The sequence below is a fragment of the Carettochelys insculpta genome, chromosome 7 (assembly GCF_033958435.1).
Source record: "Carettochelys insculpta isolate YL-2023 chromosome 7, ASM3395843v1, whole genome shotgun sequence".
NCBI classification, from domain to species: domain Eukaryota; kingdom Metazoa; phylum Chordata; order Testudines; family Carettochelyidae; genus Carettochelys; species Carettochelys insculpta.
In genome coordinates, this window is record NC_134143.1 from 54,632,022 (window position 1) to 54,649,650 (window position 17,629).

At 41.4% G+C, this 17,629-nt stretch overlaps 1 protein-coding gene across 1 annotated transcript in view; it reads left to right on the plus strand.

Moving 5' to 3' along the window:
* Positions 1–17,629, plus strand: part of CPXM2 (carboxypeptidase X, M14 family member 2) — a 128,022-nt gene that overhangs the window by 49,341 nt on the left and 61,052 nt on the right. The window contains exon 4 of the mRNA XM_074999724.1: positions 3,907–4,046. Within this exon, the coding sequence (XP_074855825.1) occupies positions 3,907–4,046 (140 nt within the window). The remainder of the gene's footprint in view (positions 1–3,906; positions 4,047–17,629) is intronic.

The following is a 17,629-nucleotide window of genomic DNA, read 5'->3' on the forward strand; positions in this document are numbered from 1 at the left end:
TAGAGGTGGGGAAAATGAGTCATATGAAAGTTAAATGACTTATTTAAGATCCCACAAAGAGTCAATGGCATAATGGGAATTAGGACTCCTGGCACCTCACTCTGTAAAATACTATGCATTAACTGCTGCCTTGAGAAATGTGCAGATACAGTTCAGTGGCGATACATATCATGGAGTTCAGTGGAGAGACACATCAACAGGCAGAAAGTGGTTCTGTGTTGTACTTTATTATCACATTGTTTAAAAGACACCTAAGCTGCGTCTACACGTGCACGCTACTTCGAAGTAGCGGCACTAACTTCGAAATAGCGCCCGTCACGGCTACACGCGTCGGGCGCTATTTCGAAGTTAACTTCGACGTTAGGCGGCGAGACGTCGAAGTCGCTAACCCCATGAGCGGATAGGAATAGCGCCCTACTTCGACGTTCAACGTCGAAGTAGGGACAGTGTAGACGATCCGCGTCCCGCAACGTCGAAATTGACGGGTCCTCCATGGCGGCCATCAGCTGGGGGGTTGAGAGACGCTCTCTCTCCAGCCCCTGCAGGGCTCTATGGTCACCGTGGGCAGCAGCCCTTAGCCCAGGGCTTCTGGCTGCTGCTGCTGCAGCGGGGGATTCATGCTGCATGCACAGGGTCTGCAACTCGTTGTCGGCTCTGTGCATCTTGTGCTGTTTAGTGCAAGTGTGTCTGGGAGGGGCCCTTTAAGGGAGCGGCTGGCTGTTGAGTCCGCCCTGTGACCCTGTCTGCAGCTGTGCCTGGCACCCTTATTTCGATGTGTGCTACTTTGACGTGTAGACGTTCCCTCGTTGCGCCTATTTCGATGTTGGGCTGCGCAACGTCGAAGTTGAACATCGACGTTGCCGGCCCTGGAGGACGTGTAGACGTTATTCGTCGAAATAGCCTATTTCGATGTCGCAACATCGAAATAAGCTACTTCGATGTAGGGTGCACGTGTAGACGTAGCCCTAGAGTCCAAGACCAGATGATAACATTGTGGTCATGTATTCTGACTTCTTGTACAACATACAGGCCATGGAATGTTCCCCAAAATAATAGAACATGTCTGTTAAAAACAAATCCAATCCTGATTTTTTAAAAAAAATTAGTGATGAAAAACACATCATGACCTAAAGTAAATTGTTCCAGATTAATTACCTTCACTGATAAAAATGTACACCTCATTCCCAGTCTGAATTTGCCTAGATTTAACTTTCAGCCTTTGGACTGTGTTATATTTTTGTCTGTGACATTGTATAATACAATGTATCATACTAAAATCAGGAAATTCAAACCGTCAGTCCCCAGACTATATTGAATATGCTTTGTGCTAACTCACGGATTTTACTTGGTTGCCTAGCAACAAAGAATTTGCTTTGGCATGTACTGTATGATAATAAAGCCCATTCTTGCACCCACCAACGCCATTTAGAGTGCAGCTAGCAAATTCAATGTGACAGTGCTGGGTTCATAAATAACAATATATTTGAGAGAAGAGCCACAACCAAAACTACATAATGAAATTTCAGATCCAGAGCAGGCTTAGATCTAACTTTGCAGCTTTGAAATTTCTGTAATGGCCTGCATCAGAAAGCCAATCATGAACACCTGGAACCTTGAAAAATTTCAACCCCAAGTTCAAGTTTAGATGTGCAGATTTGGACCTATCTGTAATAAACAGAGTAATCAACCTGACCTGCAATCAAAGTTTAATATCAGAGGTGGGTCCTCTCTCTAAAATCAAAGTATCTATTTAACTTGCAAATTAAAATTATTTGATTTAATACTTTGGTTGCCTTTTAGCCCATCTTCTGCCCTGCTTTTACTAATCCCTTTATCCATTAGTTATAAATTTATTACATCAGTGCTTTAAAATTAATTTATGAAAAATTACACTTTTTTCACGCTTAGATCATAATTCTAATCCCTTAATTATCTTAATTAAATACATGAAGTTAAAATTGATGTAAATATCCTCCTTGGGAATGTATATTTCGATCCATATTCTTTGACTGAATATTTGATTTTTAACTTCTTTCCCCATGAAACCGGGAATGAAAATTATAATTGTGTAAAGATGTCCAATAACAATTTAGACTACTAAAGATTTGATTAAGCATAAGATTATGGTGGCCAGAAGTCAGATTTCAAATACTTACAAATGAACAACCCCCACTTGCAAAAAACAAACAATCAAACAAACAAATTATAATAGCATGGCTTTAAAAAGGGATTTTAAAACAAATTTGTAGGATATTTTTCCTCAGAAAAAGCCTGTTGTAAGATTTTTGATTAAGCATCTTGATTTTTAAAAATAGCATCTTTAAACAGCAATAAGCAAATTGTTGCTAAATTACATAGTTAAAAAAAAACAACCTTCCAGTAGCTAGAAAAAGTTGACGTAAGGAAAAAAATGGAATAGTGAAAAATAACATAACAGACTTCATCCTCATGTCTTCTTTCAGGCCCTGATTGATAAATCTGCTTCAGCTTATGCTGAGCTTTAAGTATGTGCATCCAAACTCAGCAAAGCGCTTAAACATATGCTTTTATTATGTAATCTATTTTCATTGAAAGCAATGACATTTAAGGATATCTATCAGTGATTTGTGTAAACAAGGCTTCTGATATACCATTGGTCTTTTCCTTCTCTCTTCTCCTGTCTGTCATCCACTATACTAACAAGTTCACCTTTTTCCTTATCCTCATCTGTCAGATTTATAAAGCAACAATCTCTTTCTGAATTAGAGATGTGTCTGAACCAAAACCTCCGTTCAAATACTTTGTAACTTTGCAGGAGTTTGGATTTTAACTTTATAGTTTAAGGACCTTCACTAATTAAACTCCATTGAGTGGAGACTCAGTTTTAATGGAAGACAAACAGTTTCTTTTGGGATTACTTTGTAAAAGGAACCAACCGGTAAACAGGAGTCATAGACTTAAAGGTTGCAAGGGACCACCAGATCATTTCAGATGACATTGTGCACATCACAGGCCATTAGACCCCAAAATTGAAATTAGGTTAATGTATTACAGCTCCCATGAGACCTGACTATTACGTGTCCATTGACAGAGAACAGGAGGGCCCAAGGTACACCAGTGTCTAAGGCATCTGTGATGGCAAAGAAATAATTACGAAATAATGCATGCACATGCTGCAGAGAAAGGCAGGAAAGAACCCTAAGATTGTTCAGGCCTGAGAGAGAATTCCTTCCCACCTCCACGTTTGGTCGTGTGAACATAGAGCCAGCTAGTGAAGGACCCGAGAAAGAAAATGCTGAGTACCACCTCAAAGCCTTGATCCTCATCTTCTAGTGTCTCGTCTCCAGTCCTGGCCATTCCTGATGTTCCAGTGGAAGGAAAGAAAAACAATAATAATAATAATAATAATAATAATATCAAAACAAAAAAGCAGTCAAGTAGCACTTTAAAGACTAACAAAATAATTTATTAGGTGAGCTTTGTGGGACAGACCCATTTCTTCAGACCATAGCCAGACCAGAACAGACTATGGCTATGGTCTGAAAAAGTGGATCTGTCCCACAAAAGCTCACCTAATAAATTATTTTGTTAGTCTTTAAAATGCTACTTGACTACTTTTTTGTTTTGATAGTATGTAGACTAGCACGGCTCCCTCTCTAATAGTAATAATAATAATAATAGTTATTATTTATAAAAGGTACTAGAAGACGTTGTGAGGAAACAAAATCCTTTCCTGACCCCCACACTTTGAACAAATACATTTTATTTCCCAATGTATATACATCCTGAGAAAGAACTCTTCATCAGTCTCACAACTCCTGCGTGAGCAAAGGAAGGAAAGGAATGTTCATGTTCTTTTATTTTTTCCATGAAAGGGTTTTGGTTTATCAGTGATAATTTATGAAGACAGCTTTGCCTTCTTTTCAGGCAGGTGTTAATGAAAATGATTTTTATGATGGTGCTTGGTGTGCAGGACGAAATGATCCATACCAGTGGATTGAAGTAGATGCTCGAAGGCTAACAAAATTCACTGGTGTTATCACACAAGGAAGAAATTCTCTCTGGTTGTAAGTACATGCTTACTTTTTTCAACATTTGGATCTAAGTTGTTATTTTCCCAAGAAAGAAAGGGGAAAAAAGAGAGGGTGGGGCATGGTTATAGTTAGACCAATTAAACAGAGAATAGGTAAAATGCATACTCTTCATACAATATTGTGTGTATGCAAAAAAATTATAAGGTAGGTACCACACTCTTAAACTACTGATGTCAAGAAAGAGGGCAACACACTTTAATAAGCCATCATTACCATTTATGTGATGAGTAACTCTGTGTACCGAAATACAGTTATCTAAATCAGTGCACAAATTGCTGAAATTAAGTTTCCTGTCTGTTTTCCAATATTTAACAATTATCCATTTTTATTCATGCTGGACTATAGTAACTGTTCCCTGAGATTTACTAGTCTATCAGCAATCACCATTTATTATATACTCTAGAGTCACATAAATTATGTGAAAATTTTCAGTAATATTTATTTGCACATCGTCTCCTTTCAGAAGAAAAATAATCTGAAGATATTACAAGAAAGCATAGCATACATCTTGATCAGAGTTCCAGCAGCTGCTGCTGCACTGACTTTGTGCATTCTGGTTGGAGTCCTCGGAGTTGAAGTGTGATCACTAAACTTGCTACACTTCTCCAAGAGGCATCCTGCCAGAACAGGGACATCTTCCCCCCATCCCTCTCTCCTTTCAGACAGTGGCCTGTGTAGTGCCCCATTCTTGAACAGCAGAACCCAGAAACTCAACAACTGGGTCCTGCTGTGCTGTCCCTTCTCAATAGTGAAAGTGTCTTGGAATTCCGTATCTGGTAGCAGAGTATTCAATATCTCACACAGGCTGTTTCTACACATGCCCTTTTCACCGAAAGAGGCATGCTAATAAACATTCTGAAATATGTTAATGAGGCATGGATGTAAATTCACCGTGCCTCATTAGCATAGGGTCACATGATTTGGAGTCCAGAAGAAGCTCTTCCAGAGTCCAGAACAGTGTGTAGAGGTACGGCCCCTGAGGGATCTTCCAGAAGGCCCCTTCTTCCTGAAAATTGGCTGCAATCTGTCGACAGAAGTTTTTCTGTCGACAAATTGCTTTAACTTAGACATAGCCTCTCTGCATCATTCAAGCAAGTAAATCCCATTGGTGCTACTGCGACTTCTTCAGAGAGTAGAGGGGTTGCAGGACTTAACAAGATCTGTACCCTGCACTTTAAAAGATGTACTAGATAAAACAATTGTGATAAAAAACAAATTTCTCTTTATATACTGTAATTTCTGGTACTAATTTTCTTTAGCATACTGGTGTGGGCGTGGGAGCCTTTTGACAATGAGTTTGCTATAGTTATTCCCCACAAAATTCTATGATAGATAGGTAATTACTGTAGCAGAGGATTAGACATCAACTATACTTACACATTAGCCTTTCCCATGCCAGCCATATATCTTCTCATACCAGCATATAACTTCTTTATCTTGTCATGTTACTGGTTTTTAGGTAGGGATATGATGCAGTTTGGAATAGGGCATTAGGCCCTGTTTACCTTTGAAATGTGCCGATTTCTTGGTTTTTAAACTTCTGAACCTGCCCCCGCCCAATAAAGGCAATGGGCAGAACTCCCACTGATTCTCAGGAGGAGCAGGTTGTAATTTCCTTCTCCTTGTGCATCCGCCCTCTGTCCCTCTCAAGCTCAAAATCTAGCTCTTCTTGAGTATTGCTTTCACGTGGGGCCTGATCCTGCTTTACTGATGTGTGAAAATTTATTACCTACCCAAGGATCAGGATCAGGCCCTTATTGACTATTTGACTCCCATTTGTGAGTTGTAGCATTTAGCTGTGTTGTTTGGTTTGGTTCTCTTTGCTCTCTCATCTCAGAGGTGGTTAAAACAGAGATTCCATGTTAAGCTTATGAGGTCTGAAATATGACTTTGCAGTGACAAAGTGTAATTTTGAAACATGAGGGGAAAATGACAATGTTTACTGCAGTGGATGTTTAATTTTCACTGTCAGCCTTTCTAACATGCAGGGTGTGTGTTTGCACTGTATACACATGTAACCCCAGAGGCACTGAGACCACTGACAAGGGAGAGGGAAGGCTGTGCCCCCTATGGGCTCTGCGCTTGGTACCATGGTGTCCCCAGCCAGGCTGCTGAGTCTGTTGCCCTGGGCCCCAGCAGACCCTCTCACACTTAGGCTCCAAGGTTCTCTGTTCCAAGAGCATAGCTGGTTTTACAGGAGTAGGGTGACCACCTGTCCCATTTTGGCCCAGACAGCTCCATATTTTGGATGCCAGGAAGGCATCCCGATTTATGTTAACAAAGGGGCTAACTGTCCTGTAGTTTCACGAGGGAAAGGCTGCTTCCTGGTTTCTGGCTTCCTGTGGCTTGGGGAGCTGGGAGTCAGACCAGTGTGGCTGCCACCCAGCTCCCTGCAGTTTGAGGGGAGCCAGGAGCAGGACCAGCATAACTGCCCCCTGCTGCTTGGGGGAGCGGGGAGGACCACTGGTGTGGGGAAGTCCCCGGTGGGGTACAGCCCTGTTCGTGGTGCCCCAAGTCATGCCCACAGGCAGCCACTGCCTGAAAAGGGTGATCATCTGTCCAGCTTTGGCCAGGACAGTTCCCTATTTCAGGCACTAGGAAGGGGTCATTTCCCCCTGTCCCCAAGCTGTCTTGTATTTAGCTTAGGGAAATATGGTCACTCTAAGCAATACCATAGATATTGCTGGACAGGAGAGTGCCAGCTTTAGGATGTGCAACCCGTAGTATGGGATTTCTTGACACATGATGTTTTCTATCATTTATTCAACACAGATGTGTGTGAGGCGCAGTACTAGCTCTGAAAGACTTAATTTCAGAATAGATACCTGACTATAGCCGCATCTACATGAGCCGGCTACTTTGAAGTAGCCGTGACAACTTTGAAATAGCGCCCGCCACGTCTACATGTGGCGAGCGCTATTTCAAAGTTGAAAGCGATGTAAGGCAGCAAGACATCGAGGTTGCTATCCCAATCAGGAGATGGGAATAGCGCCTTACTTCGACGTTGAACGTCAAAGTAGGTCACGTGTAGACGATCCACATCCCACAACATTGAAGTAGCGAGGTCCGCCATGGCGGCCATCAACTGAGGGGTTGAGAGACGCTCTCTCCAGCTCCTGCAGGGCTGTATGGTCACCGTGTGCAGCAGCCCTTAGCCCAGGGCTTCTGGCTGCTGCTGCTGCAGCTGGGGATCCATGCTGCATGCATGGGGTCTGAAACCAGTTGTCTGCTCTGTGGATCTTTTGCTGTTTAGTGCAAGTGTGTCTGGGAGGGGCCCTTTAAGGGAGTGGCTTGCTGTTGCCCCGGAAGTGCTAGTCCGCCCTGTGACCCTGTCTGCAGCTGTTTCTGGTACCCTTATTTTGACGTGGGCCGCTTTGGTGTGTAGACACTCCCCTGCAGCGCCTACTTCGATGTAGTGCTGCCCAACGTCAATGTTGAACGTCAACATCACCAGCCCTGGAGGACGTGTAGACGCTATTCATCGAAATAGCTTATTTTGATTTCACTACATCGAAATAATGTAGCATCCCCGTGTAGACGTAGCTTATGAGTGATGACAGACAAGTGGAGAGGTGGGGGAGAAGAAGGATAAAAGTGACTGAACCCGTGGGATTGTTTTGCCTAATTCTGCACTCATAAGTCTTGAATTTTCAAATACCCTTATGTAAGCACAAAAATAGGTGTCCAGATTTTAAAAAATATTCAGCCTGTTACATGCAGACTCTTTCAGTCTGACAGTAGAGATCACCATTGGAACTTCTGTATGATGAACTCTCTTGTGAAAATCTGGCCCACTGTGATGTCAGGTTGTTACGTTTTATTTTTGAGAATTTTATTTGTTTCTGAATTACCACGTCCTTTAGTGTGTGTCTACTTTCCTTCCTTCCTTCCTTGGTCAGGCAAGTAGAAGTGGTAGAAAAGGAATAGGGCAATGGTAGGGGTAATGAGTTAATGGGGGAAAGAGAAGGTATATATAGAAGGATAGCAAAGGAAGGATAAAAATAGAGATGATGATGGAGAAGTATATGATGCATGATGGATAGGATCCTCAGGGAAAGTGATGGAAGCAAATATTAGAGTCATAAAGGGGAGACTCTAGTATTTGGAACCTTTGCTGACAGTAGGAGATGAAAGATCTCTTTCCTGTAACCTACATTAATGGCTGTAGGGCTTCAAATAGTTTAGGGGCCTTTTAAAGTCTATTTAGTAGCCACTTCTGGCAGAGTGATGGGCCTCATGGTGTTTTGGGCAGGATCTGATGTGGTCTGTTGTTTGAAAATGGCTGCTGATGGAGAAAGGAGGGAAGGGCAGTGCTTTTTTTGCCCAAAAAAGAGGAACCAGTACACAGTTGGCTCCCTGCCCTCCCCCATCCCCCCCGCTGTATTTCCATGGCTGGGGTTGTTGGCAGAGACCCCACACAGCCTTGTAGCTAGGAGCTGGCTGACAGCCCCAGACATGGGATTCCTGTCTGTGGGCAGGGGCGTGAGGGTTTCTCAAAAAATCGAAAGGGATACATGATGCCGAGAAGCACGGCTTACTCTCTGTTACTATTCATGATGCCGAAAAGCATGGGAACCACTGTGCTATTGTATTACCTGAGGTCTTGCCCCATTTTTAAATTAAACAAGAAGACACAAAGAATATTCTTTATTCAAAAGGGAACACTTGTTGGCAAAGAAAGCCAGAGAATACTTATCTGCTGAGTTGTGCTAAAGTAAAGGTAAAGATGGCCAAGCTTGCCAGTCAGTGGGAGATTTGATTTAAACCTTGCAAAGTTTACCAGTGAGGGGAAAAAAAAAACCAAACAAAAAACAAAAAACAAACAAACAAACAAACAAGGCATCAGAATATAGCAGCTCCCTGCAGTCAGTCCAGGAGAATCAACGAGTTATCACTGGATCAAGGAATGGATCAGGTTGCATTTAGTTGGTGTCCTCGTTTAGTTACTGAAACTAAAACACAAATGCTGGACTCTTCCTTCCCCCCTATTCTACACAGGAATACAAGTCTGAGCACTGTGGAAATGCCATGAGTCTAGGGTTAGCATGTTACAATAATGAAGAAGCACACAAGTCACTGTCTCTTAACACTGATCAAGGAAGTTTGTTCCAGCCAGAGAAAAAACTCAAAAGCTAATCTCTGTGCTTCACTGTAGAGCTTCTGCCAAGGTCAGAACCCGCTATAGATTTAAAGAAACAGAACAAAAGCAGAGAGCACATGCAGAGGACCTTCTCCACATCCCAGAGCATGTGGCAGCACAGAGGTCTTTGCCACTCATTGAACTGCAGCAATATTGGTGGAGCTGGGGAGGACAGGAATATGGCCAATGAGCATACAGTAAAATCTCTTATATCCGGCATTCTATCATCTGGAACTCTCAAATAACCGGCATTTTAACCATAAGTAAATTTTAGTTAAATTTTCCATAAGTACAGTACAGTGAAAGTAAAGGCAAATAAATACAGCAAATACAGTATACATTTACAGCATACAATACTGCTGTTGTTGGTAAATAAAGTACTCTGCATGAATTTATGTTTGTTTCTTAATATCTGATCTTGCTTTTCTTTAGTGTTATGCGTTGCTAGGTACAGCTTTCCATTATCCAGATTATTTGAATATCTGGCAATCTCCCAGTCCCAGGGCTGCTGGATATGAAAGAGTTTACAGTATTTGTAGTACAGATGCAGTGTCTCAAAAGCTTGTATAGTAACAGAAAAACTGCTTCTCCTTTATACCTTGTGGCAGCTGAAACCTGGATTCACTGGTGACCCAGTCCATACAAACAATTCCTAAGGATAAAGCCCTTCTAAAGTACCTAGGGCGGTTGTGAATCTCCACCTCCATTGCTAGAGATTTTTAAAAGCAGGTTAGATAGACACCTATTTGGGATGGTCTAGATGGTGCTTAGTCCTTCTGAGAGGGCAGGAAACTGGACTCAATAACCTCTTTAGGTCTCTTCCAGTTCTAGTGTTCTGTGACTCTAGCTCATTTATGGAAAGAGTTTTATTGATAGAAACAGGTTTTGCCCTGCAGGACACATCATGGAAAGCATTCAAGTTCACTCTCCTCCAATGAAAAAACATCCCATCTTGCTACAAGTTTCTTGCACACACCGTCTTAGCTGCGTGCCCTATTTCCTGTTATGTCACGTGTGAAGTGATAGACCAGAGGCCACAACTGGTGAGACTTTTCCTGAAAAACCGAAAAGAAACTTACAAAAAAAAAAAAGACGAAAAAATGAAGGGCTGGGAAAATGGGGCGGAAGAGAAAAATCAAACAAAATCAGTAACAGAGAGCAAGCCGTGCTAGTCTATACACTCTCAAAACAAAAAGCAGTCAAGTAGCACTTTAAAGACTAGCAAAATAGTTTATTAGGTGAGCTTTCTTGGGCAGACCCACTTCTTCAGACCATAGCCAGACCAGAACAGACTCAATATTTAAGACACAGAGAACCAAAAACAGTAAGCAAGGAGGACAAATCAGAAAAGTTAGTTATAACTTCAGAAATAAATAACAAATCAGTTAGAAGTAACTCGCTTAGACAAAGGGTCAACGGGCACAAAACAGACATCAAAACACTCCAGATCCACAAACCAGTTAGTCAACATTTTAATGGAATGGGGCATTCTGTCAATGACCTCAAGGTATGTGTGTTACTGAAGAGGAATTATCGCACCGTTCTGGAAAGAGAAGCAGCCGAGCTGGCTTTTATATTCAAATTCGGCACATTAACACATGGTTAGTTACTATAGGGGCTCATCTGCATACTTGGCTCAATCTAATTCTTGACCTTTCCCCCCACCCCTCCACTCTCTGATTTGTTCACCTTGATTATCTTTTTCTGATTTTTCCTCCTTGCTTACTGTTTTTGGTTCTCTGTGTCTTAAATATTGAGTCTGTTCTGGTCTGGCTATGGTCTGAAGAAGTGGGTCTGTCCCACGAAAGCTCACCTAATAAATTATTTTGCTAGTCTTTGAAGTGCTACTTGACTGCTTTTTGTTTTGATAACAAACATAGGTTGAGATCTATGCAAAGCACCAGTGTGGTAGAGCATAGAATGTCAGTCCCTTTCTGGGCTGTTGAATACAGACTACGGCCCTAAGGGCTAAAGGATCTGAGGAGCAGCCTCATTGTATCTCAGCATGAATACCAGCTGATTAAGAAAGAGACGTTAGCAAGGGTTCTTTGTAAAGCCATTTTGCCTGCATTCTCAGATGAAAGAAAGTTGCCAGGGTGATGCAACCTTTTAGAAAGGAATGTGAAACCCTCTCCTGAGTAATGGATGGTAATAGCTGATCGGATTTACGTGGGTTGTGACTGAGCATATATGGAAGAGTGTGTAACATATAATGAGTCATTACTGTCCAGATACCTTTGTGTTTTATGAACTACACATTCTACACAGCTGTCCAACCCTATTCTGAGTGGTAAGAAATTAATTATTGTTAATTAATAAATGATTTTGTTAGTCTTTAAAGTGCTACATGACTGCTGCTTTGTTCTCTTACTCTGAGTGGGGCACCTTAAGCACTCTTTTGAAAATTTGCAGTATGTTTCTGAAGAAATTACATGAACCTATTTAGCATGTGCACTTTTCTGACAGAGGAGAAATAAATATGAATTGTGGCTAATTTCCAACTTATTGTCTAAAAGCCTTATGGAGGTCTGTCTCTCACTGCCCAAAGAATCTACGGTTAATTTAGAACATCTTTTGTACTGGGAATAGAAAAAAACATGCATAAATAGAAATGTACTGTCCAAGTACTGTCTTTGGGCTTGTATCCCCTGGAGTTAATGGCAAAATTCCCATTCTCTTCAGTTGGAGCTGGATTGGATCTTTAAACATCATTCATTTTCGACATAAATTATTGCCAAATCAATTCCTTTCATGTCATGTTAGAGGCCTGACAATTAAAAAAGGAAATAGCATATTAAAATAACTGCTAGCTCAGAAAAGCATCACAGACTGATTTATTTTGCAGATGCTAATGTGTTGCGGATTTGGTTTTTATTTTATTTTTATCTGGGCATTTTACTGTGTTTTCTACTTGATGTGACTGAGAAGGGTTGTGGATTTTGGGTCTGTAATCATATATACCCCATTACAGTGTATATACAGATTACGGCAGAGTTTGAGAAACCTTTTTGCTTTTGTTTTGCTGACCTCATGATGAACTTGCTGGGTTGGCTGTCAAAAAAAAAAAAAGTCTCTTCTGATGTGCAAACTGAGCACCAGGCCTAGGGCCCCATTCTTTCTGCTGATGTATCCTTCTGACACTCCTCTACCAGTGTAAAGATGACATAAGCAAGGAGGGATACACAGTCTTCAGAGAATGCCCATATAGTGAGATTTTGCAGCTGGTGTAGGGATAGTGTAATGGCTCTGCCACCCCCATTCCTTATCCCTGTCATAGCAGGAAAGCTGGTAGTATGTTAGAGGCAAATGTAACCTCTTACAAACGAGTTCAGTGACCGACTGTACTGTTACCAGTCTGGTATGAGTAGGCCCAGTTTCTGGGTCCCACATGTGTACAAGCCAACAAAAAAGAGTCTAGTTGGCTAGATGGCTACTTAGATGACTAGACTAGTTGGTTAGTCTAGTCAGATTCTTGCCCTGAAACTCATGGGCAAAGTCCCAGGCTCAAACCTCTTATCTGTTAAATGTCCATGGGATGTAAATGAGTTTACAGAAGGAAATTACTTTACCCTTATAGCAGGTGAGTTAGAGATCTTTGAAAATAACAATAGTTCTGAGATGCATCTTCCTGTAGACTGAACTTACTTATTTTTGTGAGGCAAATTCATTGGCATTTCAGATTGGTCACTCTGTCCAACCCTCTTGCTCTCACTCTCCTGCAGGTCCTTCCTTTGTGTAGCAGGCATGAGCACAGAGCAGGACCCTGCTCTTAAATAGGGTCCCCATCTTCCAACTATGGACCCAGTCCCTGGTGTAAAAGCATAGTCTCTGTGTTCCGTCAAGACCAGATACTGCTCCTTTCTGGCACACACTGAGGCACAAATGGGGTGGGGAGGATGTGGGACTGTAACCCTGCCTCACTTTTGCACTAGACATTGGAGTCCACTGACTATGAGGAGAGCATGCTGCAGTAGTGAGTGCGACAGCATGAGTGCTCCTCTGCTCACCCTAAAGCCTTGGGTAGACTGTGCCTAATCAAAGGACAATCCGCATGAGATGATACATCTCCAAGCTGCTTCCAATGGGAAGAGTGTCTAAAAACCACAACTATCCTTTTGAACTGCTAGAGAAAAGCAAGAGAAAGTAAACATAGCACATACTTTACCATGTCTCTGCTGAGTAGCATCTCTGACTGCAGCCATGCTCATCAAGAGGGCCAGTAACAATTATATATTTTTTTTTTTCCAGCAGAGCTGACTTTCAGGTTGATTCTGCTCGTACTGCAATTAATGGGTTGTTGTCACTGGCTGCAGTAGTTCATGAGCAGGCTCATACTTTACACACATGTGCACATGGAAATATCTGTTGGTTTGGTGTGTGTTTCAAGACCTGACATAGTCTGTCTTCATAATTTGTAGTTTTGGTGAATTACTTACCAGTTATTTACCTTTCTTGTAACATCTTTAATGATGAATCAAAGCAATGAATGTTAAACTGGCATCATTTTCAAAATCTGGGCTGGTGTCTTTGTTTCATAGCTCCCTCTGCTTTCCAGGTATAGTCACAGCTAGTATTTTAAGGATATCTTTTGTACAGTTGTTTTTTAATGCTACAATATTTTAAAACTAAGTAAGGTCATTTAGGAATTTCCCAGGTCATCAAAATCAAAGGTAAAATTTCTGGTGGCTTAAATGGAAGGAGCCTTGACTTTTAGGATTTTTTTTTAATAACATTTGTAGAATGAGATATGCTCGCCTCTCGGTGAGAGTGAATAGCTCTTATTAACAGTTTCTAAATGTATATTTTTCCTATAATAACTCATTTTTTAACAGAAATAGAAAATACTCTATCTAATATATATATAATAGTTGAATTTAGAAACCTGAAGCTCTAAAATTATTGTCTCATTTGTCCTCTCTGTAAAACCAACATAATATCATTGACATCAATAGAATTCATTACACATCTACCTGAGGGCAGAATTTCTCCTAACAATTTTCTTAAATCATATTTTTTTCTTTTCAGAAAGAAGATAGAGTTTGGTAAGAGTTTCATTTCAACGTACATTTCAAAGGGAAAAGCTATTGCAGCAAAAATTGACTGGTATTTTTTGTAACAAAATTGGAGCTGCCTAACATGGCATGGTGGTTAAAATCAAACCTGTGGGCTGGATCCGGCCAGCAAAGCATTCCTCTCCAGCCCACCCAGCTAACTAGCAGAGTGTGCATACTTACAGCCAGCAGCGTGTGTTCAGCTGCCCCTCCACTCAACTTGTTCCATCCGCAGCTGAACTGCTCCTAGAATTTTATTGCTAGCTGTGCAACGGAGGAGATGGCGTGGTGGGGAGGGGATAGTGCTGAAATCAGGGTATTCCTTTGCCTTTGTACTCAGTCTCTACAGAGCAGGGATCAGGGAGAGGGAGACACCCAATGGAGCTGCTCCAGTCTGAAGCCTGGATAGTAAGTGTCTCAGGAGTGCCAAACAGGGAAGAGGGGAGACAACAGAGCAGGACAGATTTCCCTCAAAAAGACACAGGGTGGTTCCTCTCAGAAATTTACCCAGCAGCAGCCAGCACGCATTCTGTATCACTGTCACACCTACCCAGTCTCTGCCACTGTCACACACTCAATCTGTGTCAAAAAGTCTGTCTCCCACACACAAAATATTTTTGTTTCACACTCATGCACTTTCTTTGTCTCTCTCTCTAGCCCCAACCCTTCTGCCCAAGGCCACACACCCCTCAGAGGGCCAGACCCTGCCTGTGACCAGTATCAAAATTCATGAACTGTCCCCTCTGTGAAAATTATTGCCCAGCCTTGCACTATGGTCATGGAAATTAGCCTATGAAGTTACCCAAAGTATTGAAAAGATTCCTCAGAATGCTTTGGATGTCACTTTGGCTTCTCGTGGTGACAGAACAAGAAGAACATGAGAATTGGCATAGTAGGTCAGACCAATGGTACATCTAGCTCAATACCAGAGCTTCAGTAGAGTGTACAAAATAGGCTGTTGGAATGCTCCACCATATCTCTCCCTCCTGGCTTCTGGCAGCCAAAGATTTAGGGTCAGTGCAAGCAGAAGGTTGCATCCCTGACCATCCTGGCTAGTGAGCTCATGGAAGAGAGGCCCATGAAATCTATCTCAGTCCTTCTTTGAATCCAGTTACACTTTTGACCATCACAACATCCCACGGCAATAAGTTCAATAGGTTAATTGTTCTTTGTGTGAAAAAAGTTCTTAATATTTGTATTAAACATGCTGTCTATTATTTTCATTGGTTGACCACGTTTTTGTGTCTATGGGAAAGAGTAATTAACACTTCACTTTTTAAACACAATGCTTGATTTTATCGACCTCAATCATATGCCCCCTTAACTGACCCTTTTCTAAGATGAATAGCCCTAATCTTTTTAGTCTTTCTCATGTGAAAGTCATTCCATCACCTTGATCATCTTAATAAGTCCTCCTCTGAACCTTTTGTAGTTCTGCTATATAGTCTTTGACATAGGAGTAGCAAAACTAAGCAAGGTATTAAAGGTGTTGATGTGCCATAAATTTATACAGGGCCATTTAAAATATTTTCTGTCCTTTTTATAATAGTTCCTACCATTCTGTTAGCCCTTTGACTTCTGTTGCACCCTGAGCTGAAGTATTCAAAGTATCCATGGTGACATGAAGACTTCTTTTTTGTGTGGTAGCAGCTAACTCAGAAAATGAAGTATGACTTTTTTCATATCTCTTCTCTTATGGGAAGTTGTGAAACATGTAATCTCTCTTGCAGGTCCTTCCTTTGCATGTCAGTCGTGTGAGCACAGAGCAGAACCCCTATCTCCATGCCATAGAGTCTATCCCCAGTGTAAAAATATAGTCCCTGTGTTCCTCACAGACCAGATACTTCTCCTTTCTGGCACTCCCTGGGACATGCAGCAGTGAGCACAGATGAATTAACTTTCATAATAATAGCTAACATACTGTCGACTCAAGAGTGCAGCACAGATTCAGAATGTAATATTTAATATTGAGTTATTCCCATTGTAAAGGCTGTTTTTCATGGGGACTTGGTAATTGTCATTTTTAATTGTTGCATGCTGGATGCTGGGGAATTTTGTCAATTGAATCATAATGATATAACAACATTGATGGCAAGTAAGCAATAGTGAACAAAGTAAAGCTAATCATTTAGGGCTACATTGTGCTGCTAAGGTGATGTCTATTACAAGTACCATTGCACCATGCTGGGTGGTGTGGGGAGATAAAGAGACATTCTGCCTCAAGGATCACACTACCCCCAGAACTTCACATTTGCATTATGAGACAGATTAATTTGTGGCATTCCATTTAAAAAGCTAGAGCTCTCACTCCTCATTTACCAGACAGCTTTGTGGTCTGTACTGTATGTCCACCTACTCCTCACCTCTTTTTAACGAGTTGTACCCAGAAGATAGCAAGTCTAGCCAGTGCACCTTAAGTACAGATGCTGTAGTCTTTTTGTAAAACATGCAGGCTTCCATCTCCCCTCTCCCACTCTGCAGCACATTAGTCAGGGCCATGACCTTGTCTTAATGACCAAACATGTTATCCTCCACTCCAGTATTTGGGCTGTAAAGCAGAGTGGGCATGTTTTGCTTCATAATACCAAACCTGTCAGTCTAACCATGCTAGCATCCAGATATGGTGTGGTGGTTGCCATTCTACAGTCAATATTATCTCACATTGCTACAGTTCTGCACTGTACTTAGAAAAACCAATAGCCGCAGAATGTAAGATGAGTTGTTAGTGCTACAAATACTGGCTACATCACAAAAACAGTAGTTAACATTTCCAAGGCGACTGCTTCAATAAAACTTAAACATTCAGTGGAACTGTCTCAGCGTTTTAAGTTAAAACATGTAGCAAAATCAGAAACTACTGTGCACTGACATGCAAAGTACCTTTATTATGAATCATACCAATCTTCAACACAAACTTCCATGTGGCTGGACTTTTACACAAACAAGATAAGCCAGTTACAAGAGTCACATCCATCTTAATTTACTTCATTCACTGGTCGTCTTAATTACAGATAACTTCCCTTTCCTTACTTTTTTTCTTGCTATACATGTCCTGGATTCTGTTTTTTCCACTCCAACCTATCTGATGAAGTGGGTTTTACCCATGAAAGCTTAGCAGCTAATAAATTTGTTAGTCTCTTAAGGTGCCACAGCACTGCTGGTTGTTTCTGAGATTACAAACTGTTGTTTATCCTGACTCTCACTCAGTTCCATGACTATGGAAATTGTGACACTTGCATGATTTTGGTGAGCATTCACTTCAAGAATTGTCCTGGCTATCATGAACATTATGTATTTATAGGGCTCCAGGTTCCATTGATGGAGAAAATATCCTAATATTTTTTAGAATTCTCACTGAATCATGG